This window comes from Ctenopharyngodon idella, chromosome 10 (assembly GCF_019924925.1).
Source record: "Ctenopharyngodon idella isolate HZGC_01 chromosome 10, HZGC01, whole genome shotgun sequence".
NCBI classification, from domain to species: Eukaryota; Metazoa; Chordata; class Actinopteri; order Cypriniformes; family Xenocyprididae; genus Ctenopharyngodon; species Ctenopharyngodon idella.
Genome location: NC_067229.1, coordinates 15474792 through 15487411, shown reverse-complemented (window position 1 = coordinate 15487411; position 12620 = coordinate 15474792). Strand labels below are relative to the sequence as shown.

Genomic DNA, 12620 nt, shown 5'->3' with positions numbered 1-12620 from the left:
ATTTGATTAATAACATTATTGTTGGCAAAATACTTTATACATAAATATACATTCTTTAAATCCCCTCCTTTGTTTATTATATTCAGAACTGAATTAAAATAGGCCTACTTCTCAGATGCCCTCAGTAAAATAAAAAATCAAAATACAATAAAACTGTGTAATTTGTTTGTATTATACAATCTGTTGTAGGTTATTTATTTATTTTATTATTATTATTATTATTATTATTTAATTTTATGTATTATTATGTTTATTTTATTTTGGATTAAACATGGTTCTGTTGTTTTGAGTCTTCCATGTCAGCCTTTTTCTTTGTATATTTACTAATTATGCCATTTTGTTGTAATCAAAGTCAAAGTCAAAGTCAAAAAAAAAAAAAAAAAAGCATGGCTGAACACTTGACCCAAAACAAAATGGGAGAAGAACAAGGAAAGCGACTGAGGTGCTCGGGCTTCTCGTCACACGCTGGTGACCTCTGCTGGTCAGAACAGTGTAAATAGGCTACAACAAAAACTCAGGCCAAACATGCATAAAAACACCTTTTACAAACCCATTTCAAATGTTTTATAGAAAGTAAAATCTCAAACGCAATTAACTAACCATCTAATAAGATTACATATCAAGTGTCTCTATAATACGTGTTATTTTCTCGATTTTCAGGGCTTGTTTTTGTTTGTTCCATGGATGGCTCAGCTAAACAGGCTAACAAGAGACTATTAACTATTTCTTTTTAATTATACTAATGTCTCATTAAAACGTCTACAAATGTAAAAGTGATCAGAGATCAGGCAAAAATCATAGACTTATGATTCACGGCTTGACAGAGATCATCGCCCCCCAGTGGTGAACCATTGAAATTTCGAAACCGTTCGAGACAGTTATGACGTAACCAAGCCTCGTTTACTGAAATCACGTGACTTTGGCAGTTTGATACGCGCTCCGAATCACTAATTCGAAACAAAAGATTCATAAAGCTCAGAAGCTTCATGAAGCAGCGTTTTGAAATCGGCCATCACTAGATATTGTTGAAAAGTCGGTATTTTTTTTTTTTTTGGCGCACAAAAAGTATTCTCGTCGCTTTATAATATTAAGATAGAACCACTGAACTCACATGAACTGTTTCAAATATGTTATTAGTACCTTTATGGATCTTGAGAGTTTCAATGACTTTTTGTTTTCCGAAGATGAACAAAGGTCTTACCGGTGTAGAACGACATGAGGGTAAGTAATAAATGACATTATTTTCATTTTTAGGTGAACTAACATGAGAAGAAAAGTGCTTTGGAGTGCACCTAGTGCATAAACTCCATGTGTCAGTGTAAAGGAGCCTCTGAGACTTAAAAGATCTCATAAGAAACAAACTTCTATGCATTTCTGATGAGGCCTCGCCCACTCTAAAAGAGTGGAAGAAGAACTGAAAGATAGGTAGAAGAGGAGCTTTTCCTTCTGTTATTATTCTTTTTCTATACACAAATATGCACTATATATATATATATGTGTGTGTGTGTGTGTGTGTTTGTGTGTGTGTTTTTATGAACCTAAATTTGTTGTCCATCATGGTTTGGAAAGTCTTTATTTGAAATTATTACAATGCTTCTGGTGGTTTCTATATTAGATTCTGCTGCATCAAGACTGCTCTGCATTACCGGGGCTACTTAGATATTTTGCAGATCACTCCACCATTTCTTTTCTCTCACTAACACCTTAACCTCCGGTTTCACAGACAAAGCTTAAGCCTAGTCCCAGGCTAAAATGCATGTTTGAGCTGTTTTAACTGAAAGCAACTTGCACTGACATATCTTAAAATATATCAGTGCCATTGTTTTGTCTCAAGATGCACACCAGTAATGGTTTTTCTAAGGCACATTTATAAAAGCTACTTAAATGTCCTAAATGAACTAAGGCCTATTCCTGGCTTAAAATAAGCCCTGTCTGTGAAACCGAGCCAAAAATAGCTATTTAGCGCCATCTTGTGTAAAAATGATGTTCAACATGTATGGTGAACAACACTGAACATTTAAAGGGATAGTTCACCCAAAAATCCCATGATTTATTCACCCTCAAGCTGTCCTAGGTGTATATGATTATCTTCTTTCAGATGAACACAATCTGAGATATATTTGAAAATATCCTTAGTCCTCCAAGGTTTATAATGTTTGTGAATGGGGGGCCGCATTTTGAAGCCAAAAATAATGCATCCATCCATAAAAAAGTAATCCATACAACCCCAGTGGGTTAATAAAGGCCTTCTGAAGTAAAGCGATGCATTTTTGTAAGAAAAATATCCATATTTAAAACTTTATAAATTCAAATAACTAGCTTCCTGCGGATGACCATACGCAGAATGGGCAAGTTGGCTTGCGCCAAATGAGTAATCCTCTGACGCGATGTATGACGCAGGATGTAGGAGTATTGTAAGCTTAGACGCCTCTCGTGGTTCAAACAAATAGGGCTGTGCAACAAATTTAAGCTCTCCTTCTCTTATATCGAGATCCTCTGAAATTTCTCTTTCTCTAAAAATGATCGTTTTTGACTTATAATCTGTGACTGGTGATTTGTTTTGCTCTATCCTCTGCGCCTCCGCGTTCGTCATTACGTTGTGCTCAGGTCAAAGGATTCTCTTCCACCGCAAATCGACTTCCGCATTCTGCATATGGTCGTCCACCAGAAGCTATTTAATAAAATTTATAAACTTTTAAATATGGGTATCAAATATACAAATAGCTTCGCTTTAGAAGGCCTTTATTAACCCACTGGAGTCGTATGGATTACTTTTTTTTATGGATGGATGCATTATTTTTTGCTTCAAAATGCAGCCCCCCATTCAAAACCATTATAAACCTTGGAGGACTACTAAGGATATTTTTTAAATATATCTCTGATTGTGTTCATCTGAAAGAAGATAGTCATATACACCTAGGATGGCTTAAGGGTGAGTAAATCATGGGATAATTTTCATTTTTGGGTGAACTATCCCTTTAAGCATTCAGTTCTTGTTTGTTAGTTTTGGAATTATTTCTCTTTGCAGAAGCTTTACTTTCATTTCGAATGAGTACATACTATATATATATATATATATATACATATATATATATATGTATATATATATATATATATATTATATATATATATATATATATATATATATATATCTGGCTAGTCACAAGTTCACATATAGTTTGTGTGACATTTTATCAAATCTTTTTACAAATTAGTAAGACATTTGTGTACGAGTATAAAGCAAAGAGATAGATTAATTTTCCTTTTTACACTATTGTCATTAGTTCAATCTTGCGATGCACAGGACAACTCGCTGGCTTCCGTCCAATGCTTTTCTTTGTTCTTATTTCCCCTTTTCTTTTCTGCCATGACTAAGGCAGCCACAACAGTGATGATCACTGTGATCGTAATGACCAGGACAGTAACCATCTCACCAACACAGAATTCCTTATGAAAACCCGCCGTGTAGTTTCTGTTGTTTTCATCAAAGCAGGAGAGGTTGTCATAGTCATCCAGGAACAGCCGTTTGACATTACAGAGCTTCCGGAAGACTCGCTGCAGATCACAGTCACACTTCCATGGGTTTTCTTTGAGCATTATATGAGTGCTGTACGTATTAAGACTCAAGAAGGTCTTGAATTGAATAGTGGAAAGGTTGTTGTAGGTGAGGTCCAGTACAGCAAGACTGGTCAATGGCGAAAGCACGCCGACGTCCAAGAAGTCAATCTGGTTGTGACATAAATTTAGGACTTCAAGATTTCGTAGCATGGAGAAGATGCCATTTTTGAGAACCGTTAAATTGTTCCAACTGAGTTGTATCTGGCGTAGGGTACTCATGGACCCAAACGCCCTCATCTTGATCGTATCGATAGCATTATGGCTGAGATTGAGTCTTTGCAGTGCATCCAAGTGGACGAAACAACTGCTGTCCAAGCTGGTCAATCTGTTCTCAGCCAATGACAGATCTCGAAGGGAACCGAGACCCTGTGAAAATCCTTCACTCAGAGATGAGATTCGGTTCCGGCTCAGGTCCAACCTCAACAGATCGTCCAGCAGAGAAAACGCTCCATCGGCTAGCATGCCAATGGCGTTGTCGTTGAGGAGCAGGACGCGAAGTCTTCGTGTGGTGTGGAAGGCTCGGGGCTGGATGGCACTCAGGTGGTTGTGGGACAGGTCCAGTTGTTCGGTGAATGGTGGGAGGGCGGTGGGCAGGTTGGTGAAATTGCTGCTGGTGCAGTTAGCACTTTTGAGCTCCACATGGCAGCTGCAGTCACAGGTGAAGTTGTGGTTCATGGAGATGGACTGGACCTCGAACACCAAGGGAAGCACGAACAACAGATGCATCCTGGAGGTTCTGTGGAGAAACAAAGAGAGTTTGTTTAAAGCCACGTATGTCTCTGTCAAACCTATAACCTTTCAGATGTAAAATCCCAGCTCTTTACCAAGTGATTAAATATCTGGGATATTATATGCATGTAATATATATATATATATATATATATATATTGTCAAAAAGTTAGTAGTTTAAAAAAAAAAAAACTTTTTTAAACATTGAGCACTTTTGGGACTTTTGGGAGTATGTGATATATAATAGGGTTTGTATTTTATTATTTATTATTATAATAATTTATATATAAACAAATCGAATATAACATTTTTGCATATAAAGTTTTGCATAATAATGATATATATATTTATATGCATAATAATGATATATATATATTTATACAACAGTTCTTTTTTGGTTCTCAGATCTGATTGGCTGAGAGCAGTACGATATTCTCCCAGTATCAGCACTGGTACCGTTTCACCGTTTGTATCACTCATCTTGCGGCGACTGTCATGGTGGTTGAGCAAGTCCACTATATTTTTTATAGACACTGCTGTTGTTATGTCACAAAATGTAGTTTAAAGAGTTTTTTAGGCGAGAATGTCATTGAACGAGTAGAATGAGTAGCCGTGCGATATGGCTATTTATCAGCACAGCTGTGATTCAGCTGTAGGTAATCACAGTGTGCTGATATACAGCCATATTGCGTGGCTACGAGTGTGATATTGCGTTTATAAAACAGTTTGACGGCACAAGTGTGTAAATAATTAAGAACGACAATGGAGTGTCTTTAAAAAAAAACACTTTTGTGGAGAACTACTTCCTTCCACCATAGATTAAAATCTCAAGTTGACAGTTAAAAGGGATAGTTCACCCAAAAATGAAAATTCTGTCATCATTTTCTCACCCTCAAGTTGTTCCAAATCTGTATAAATTTCTTTGCTCTGCTGAACACAAAGGAAGATGTTTTAAAGAATGTTTGTAAGCAGGCTGCTTTGGGGCACCATTGACTTCCATAGTAGGAAAAAAAAAATGGAAGTCAATGGTGCCCCAAAACTGTTCAGTTTCCCACATTCTTCAAAATATCTTCCCTTGTGTTCAAAAGAACAAAGAATTGTATACAGGTTTGGAACAACTTGAGGGTGAGTAAATGATGACAGAATTTTCATTTTTGGGTGAACTATCCCTTTAACAGCTGAGCCCAAACCTCCGTTACTAATTCTAAAACGTCACTTTAGAACTAGCAATGAAGGAACATCGAGACGCTTCATTGAAGCTTATTGTATTATGCAGAGCAGCGGTTCCCAAACCTGTCCTGGAGGACCCCCAGCACTGCACATTTTGGATGTCTCTCATCTAACACACCTGATTCAACTCATCAGCTCATTAGTAGAAACTGCAAGACCTGAAGTAGGTGTGTCAGATAAGGGCGACATACAAAATGTGCAGGGCTGGGGGTCCTTCAGGACAGGTTTGGGAACCACTGATGTAGAGTATTATGGTATTATGAAAGAGAGATTGACTAAACAAGTATATTACCTGCTTCTGATATAGCATTCATTCTTCAGGTCAATGTCCATAATATTATATCCATTATAAAAATCGGTTTGAATGTCCGCTGAGGAAAGCGATATCTTTGTCTTTGTCCTTTTAAAAGTTAAGGGGATTTCCCACAGTGCTAAAACAACTTACTTGTTCTGACTCACTCATAAATAGAGTCTTTGCCGGCATCTAATGGTGTAATAATGTAACTTTCACTGATACTATTGACAGACCATTTCTCAATACCAAATATGGCATATTATTTATATAAAATATAAATAAGAGACAAATGTTTTCCAATATAAACTGAGTAAATAAACAGGACAATTAAATGTTGAGCTGCACTAGGTGTTTCCACACAGGTGAGCAAACGGATGTTCAAAGCCTGTTATACAATTACTGGTTAAGGACAGTGTAGTACTGAGCGTTGAACTTTTTTATATGTGTCCATGACATTTTGTTTGATCAAAATTTATATTTTAGGTTAAAATTTATAGGAGTGAATAATCACAGGTTGCGTAACTAGTCACTATATTCTTTTTTCACCATTTTTAAGCACCTTTAACCATCACTAAATCATTTTAAACAGTCATAGTATGACAAGTACAAATATTCAAATAGGTTTTTAAAAGTACAAATATAATATCTCAATTATAATTACAAAAGAGCATTGGAATTTTATAAAATATAAATGCATAATAAACATAAAGAACGGTCTGTTAACAATACAGAATTTCTACATATGTTGTTTTGTGATATCTATCGTAGCTCACATCCTCTGTCAGGACACAGATCTTATGGTAAAAACCTTGCCTGAACCCTATTCTAGGGTTTACTTTAGCTTTGAAAACTTAAAGTTAATTTACGTAGTCAAAACTAAGTATAAATCGCCCCTTACCTGAGTTTAGAGTCTGTCATCAGAGGAGCAGCTGCAGGTGGGGAGTGTGTGCATGTGTCTGTGTGTTTGAGCCGGGAGGGAAACACTATTGTACAGGAGCAGCTGTTGGCAGAGAAGAGAAAAGAGAAAGAGCAAAGTGATTAATATTTCACGCTGGCAGCTGAGGGCGCAGATACAACGAGGGGGTGCAAACCGCATCACTTCAGGAGGCAATTATGAATTTTGCATTTTTAAAACTGGTGACAAAATGTAAATCAAAAGAAGAAAATAAAGAAGTTATATTAAATGAATTAGCAGACTGACTACTTGTGTGTTTTTTTCTTTATGTAAACAGGCTATTTGTGCATATCATTTTCAAAATGTACAGGGTTTCCTGGTTTACATGGTAAAGATGGGGTTGATTGGATGCATAGTGGCCAAAAGTGATGTCCGGAGGTACTGTGTTTTTTATTAATGGGTAGTTGACATTTTATATTTATTTTGCACTTCTTTTTCATTTAAATATTTGTTCCATTTAAAATGTGAAAAGGTTATTAAAAATGGTGAAAAAAGTTTAGACAGTCTTTGATTTTACGTTCCTATATTGTTTTTTAAGACTCCGCAAGTTTAATTAAACCATCAAAATATAAGAGAAATAATTTATTTAAAAAAAATAAATAAATATGAGGGAAGAACGAAACACTAAACTTGGTTAAGGTATTTATCTGACAAATTATATGGCAAAAAAAAAAAGGCAGGTTTTATTTTACCATGCAAAAAAAAAAAAAAAAAATGCATAGAAAAACAAAAAGCTCACAGGAAAAAGCATACCTTGACTACAACATTATCAGTTATTAATATTTTGTGGTTCTCTCTTGCTTTTGCAAGTGTTCATAATTTCTTTTTATGACAGCCTGGCCAAAAATGATGTCTGCATGTTTCATTGCATTATCACGAATACAACAATTGAAAGCACTACTATGCAATATTATGCTTACAAAATCACATTTTAATAATATTTATATAAAGTGTGAAGATGTCAATTTTTCCTAGGTCGGACATCACTTTTGGCCACTACTGTATTTGTCATTCCAATTCTCCTTATATTTTTTTTTTATATATTCTGAACAGAACTTCGAACTTTGAAACAGGGTGTATTTTAACGTTTATCCCATTTGTGACGTCAAATTTTATTGATGTACTAGTGTAAATTATCTCATAGCATGGATTATGGGATATTCTCCTTCCATCTTTTATACATTATAAAATCAGACTCGTAACCTCTCTCGGGATTGAGAAAAAAAAAATCCATCTCAGCTATGAGCGCAGTTTCTCCATACATGTCAGTCTATGTACATGCAGATGACAGATTTAATGAAACAAAGAGTAAAGGTTAAAACCAGCTTATTTCTTTGTGTTTGGGATATTACTAGAGGGATAAAACTGAAAAAACCCCATCCATCTTCAGATCTGTAAAAGGAAGGAGAGATAGAGAGTGTGGGATTAGATCTAAAGCTCTCCAAAGCCTCACTTTGTCCTGCATTATTTCAGTTCTGCTGAACACAAATGTTAGACATGTAGAAATAATGTGTATGTATATATATATAATATAATATATATATATATATATATATTATTTACAGTACTGTGTACATGTGCTTTGTTGTTTTAGCAATGTTTTAATGACCATCCATAGTTCCTGCTATTGCTCAAGTGTAAGGGGAGGTCACTAAATACTTGCCTATGTAAGTTGTCTTTTTCTGTTGTGTTTTTTTTTTCTGTTTTTTTTTTTTCTTCTGGTTTTTAATACTGTATACAAATTTCCTGTATTTTCTGGTTGTATTCCAATAAAGAGACTGAGAAATAATTATATATGGTCATTATACCATTGCTAAAACAACATCTAATGGTTGCCTAAGACTTTTGCACAGTACTGTATATATACATACCTTATGTTATTGGTCCAATCTTGATTGGATTGACCTAATTTATCCTCTCCATTCCCTTAGTATTGGCCAGTGAGACCAGGTGGGCCGTCGCTGTTCACCTGAGCCCCTCAGATCATGTAACTGTGCAGGTATCTGCGGAAGGAGGGTTGAGTTTCATCCAGGATCTCTAATATAAACTGCAGCTCTGACCTATAAAGAGTCTTAAATCAAAGGAATTGTTATATCTATTATTGCCTTTCCATTTAAAACAGTTACAAATAATTATACAGATATTTTTAATAATACAGAAGTTTTTTTTAAATAATTGTTAACCTATTATACACAATATTTATGAGGATTAACATCACAAGCATCATGATAAAAATTAAAATATGTAACTAGTTCATATGCATTTAAACGGTAATGCCATTTTTAGACAGACAGATGACGGATGGATAGATAAGATAGATGAGAATGATAGACAGATAGATAGATAGACAGACAGACAGACAGATGAATAGATAGATAGACTGACAGACAGATAAATAGATAGACAGACAGACAGACAGACAGAACAATAAACAGATATATAGACAGACAGACAGACAGATAGATAGATAGATAGACAGACAGATAGATAGATAGATAGATAGATAGATAGATAGATAGATAGATTACTTACTGTTGAAGAGAATCTACTGGTATCATGCAGTGCAGCGTGTGAGATGGTCATTCTTCACTCACACTAGTGATTTGTGCTGTTTGGTGGGATTATGATACGCTCAAGATTCTTCATCTCAGAGTAAACACAGCGGGTGATGTGCAGCCTGTGAGAGACTGAGTGAGACACAGATGAGACTGTAATCCTCGGTCTGGATTCACTGGATTACAGGATGGTCAAATCATTTTTATTCAATCATTTCTGTCCATCTATCTATCTATCTATCTATCTATCTATCTATCTATCTATCTATCTTTCTATCTATCTATCTATCTATCTCTCTATCTATCTGGACTTTTTGAAGTACAACTTTCTGTATCAAATCGTGCTGTGACATAAGTACTGCTCTTATTTAAGAAGTTGTACATGAAGCAGTACCAGGGGCCACGATGGCATTAATGCTGTCTGTGCAGTTCACTTCCTGACCAGCAGAGGTCAACAGCGTTTAACGTTTAAACATCATTGCACTTGGGAAAAAAACAGTGGAGATCCTGGAACGGTGCAGTGAGTGGGCCATAGATAACTGCACAAAAACACAGACCACCCATTAGATTCTGTTTATAACAAAGCTTTAAAACACCACCTCTCTCTCTCTCTGTCTCACTGAGTCTCATCCAGCCGTTCTGTAAACATACCCTCCAAAACAGTGAACATGAACTTAAATCATCCGATTCTAATGAGTCACAGGATGAATCAGATGTTTGGTAATGAAGTTAAATGTAAAAACAGAGGGTTCAGTGGAAAGTCAGATCCCCTTACAAAAGAGTATTGTTTGCAGACCATGGCACAGTGATGATATCAGATAATAAAACAATGGGAGTACTCATAATTCTGTACTCATACTCAAAGTCACCAAATCACCAAAAGGCATCTGAAGTACAGAAGGGTCTAAATTATTTCAAATATATCCAAATATACACTGGTCACACAGTTTAATTCACCTCCACTGCAATGTTTATGCCATTATGTTTAATTGATACAAAGGGGCTCCAGTAACATTTGAATTCTTTACTCACTCAAAGCGAACCAGCAGAATTGTCAGTAAAAACAGCTGCGCGACAGCTGATTACTTACATTTACGCTGGTGGAATAAGTTAACTGGGGCAGAGGGGATATAGAGATAGAGAGGATTGTACATCCCATGGTGGACAGACTGTCCGGTGAAAAAAAGGAAAGACTTTGAACTAATGACATTGATGTTGTTGGCAGGAATGCCAAGAGCTCAGCCGGGAGAGAGAGAGACACTTACTAAAACAGACAGATCAAATGTAACACCCCTCGTGTTTTACTGCAGGGTAAAAGAGGATCGAGAGCGACAAAGAAAAAGGTTACTAGAGGAGAGGAAAGCAACTGTATACAGCAGTGTCATGCTTATTCAGACTGAAAACCATGTGCATGTTTTTTATTGTTACAGGTACAAAGATGTTTGTCTAAATGCTGTACAAGAAATCACCTTTTCACATGTCTAAATTTTTGTTGCATGCCTGCTAGTTCTTTATTCTAGCAGAGTTAGTGTGTCCCAACATTGAAAATAGGGCCGGATGTGCCTGGATGATGTGCTTTTCTTATACTGTTTGCAAAAGCAGTGTTGGGGAAAGTTACTTTTAAAAGTTACGCGCTACTTTTCTGGTTAAAAAAGTAATCTGATTACTCGCATTACTTGTAATCCGTTATCCCCAACACTTGCATGTAGCGTGCTATTTGGGCTATTATCACCCACAATCCTTTGTACAGCAGCGGAGGAGTAGCTTGTGATGTTTTTGCTGAAATGATAAGAAACGTAACACTGAAGCTGACACATTTTTAAATGTACAAACCCAACAATAATAAAGCAAGGCAATATATAACTAGGTGCTTATGCTAAAGGCCCCAATATACTTCAAGTGAAATCGAAGAATGAACTGGTGTGACATAATTTTGAACAAAATCAGGCCAAAAGTTTGCTCCAGCTGGTAAAGATCTTGTTAGCTCCGCCCACTCTCATGAAGCACTGCAAATGATGTAATCAAGTCGGTCTCTCTACTCTCTCGAAATACTTTAATATTTTAATATAATGTGTATTTTAATAATGCATAATAATTTAATATTTTTTATAATATATGATATATATATATATATATATATATATGATTGGAAAAAATACGCTGAAAAAGTGGGCGTAGAAAAAGTGGGCATAGTTGCACCAGTGTTGCCAAGTCTGCGGTTTTCCCGCGGAATTGGGCTACTTTTACACTGTTACCGCTTGTTGTTTTTCATGTCCGCGGGTTGAAACGAACCCAAATAACATGATATTTAGCACCTGGGAACCCCGCCAAAAACATGGATTTAACCCCCTGGAAAAGTGGTTTTTACCGAAAACACCATTGGGCTAGTTTTGAGTAGCAATTGGGTGGGTTTTGCTGTGAAAACCTGGCAGCCCTGAGTTGCACTGTATTGGTTGAGCCGATGTTGCTGCGTTGGGCTTAGCAGTAAAAGTACAATGAAACATTGAATAAAAAAAACACGCTATACCTTTAAGGAGGACTAGAAAGAACATAAACCTAACTTCAGCAACTTACAACAACAACAACAACCCTGAAAAACAAAGAAGAAGACATGGATGAAAGAACGGACCAAAATGAAAGGTCAGAGAGGACACAAAATGAGTCATGGGCAAATATTTAGATTCCCTTGTCTGCCTCACATCTGCCTCCATCATAATGACGTCACTAATTGACGGCTCATGTGTTTGGTTGGAAGGAAAACAGAGAAGATATTTTCTCTCACTGTTTACCTCCGAGGATAAAGCATGTTTTCTGCTGCCCTCTGCATTATTACACTGATTCACTTGTTTACATCTGTGGTTCGTATTGAGTCATTACACTATGTCCAGAAACGCTCTGTTTTGACCACAAAGCTTGAATTTCTGTTGTGTAAAATGTCCTAAATTGGCACACAATGCTTCTGTGTGAGAGTAAAGTGGCATTAGCAGTTCATTTTCTCCTGCCTGCTAATCTGGAATGAGTTAGCCATGTTGTTTTGAGTAGGTTCTGCTCATAATTGAAAAGAAAGGCTGGTTTAGATCAGAATTTTACTCCAGCGTTTGAAATTAGAAAGATAACAGTGTAATTTAAACTTCTGTGTGTATTTTTTTTGCCTCTATGTACTTGTTGAAGGGTTCTGAGTGGTTGTTAGCATGATGCTAAGTGTGTTATGCTGTTGTGGGTGGTTGCTATTGTGTTG

At 36.2% G+C, this 12620-nt stretch overlaps 1 protein-coding gene across 2 annotated transcripts; it reads right to left on the bottom strand.

Annotated features, from left to right (window-relative positions):
• Window positions 1–3157: 3157 nt before the first annotated feature.
• On the bottom strand, window positions 3158–9591 carry LOC127520916 (leucine-rich repeat-containing protein 3). Of its 2 annotated transcripts, XM_051909631.1 has the most exons (4): window positions 9360–9591; window positions 8699–8898; window positions 6771–6872; window positions 3158–4354 (listed from the first exon to the last, which is right to left on the bottom strand). In XM_051909631.1, the coding sequence occupies exons 3-4, from the start codon at window positions 6788–6790 to the stop codon at window positions 3286–3288; spliced, it is 1089 nt and encodes a 362-aa protein (XP_051765591.1). In that variant the 5' UTR covers window positions 6791–6872; window positions 8699–8898; window positions 9360–9591; the 3' UTR covers window positions 3158–3285. The 2 variants fall into 2 exon arrangements, with proteins under 2 accessions (XP_051765591.1, XP_051765592.1); XM_051909632.1 differs by having other exon boundaries at window positions 6771–8830.
• Window positions 9592–12620: the final 3029 nt, after the last annotated feature.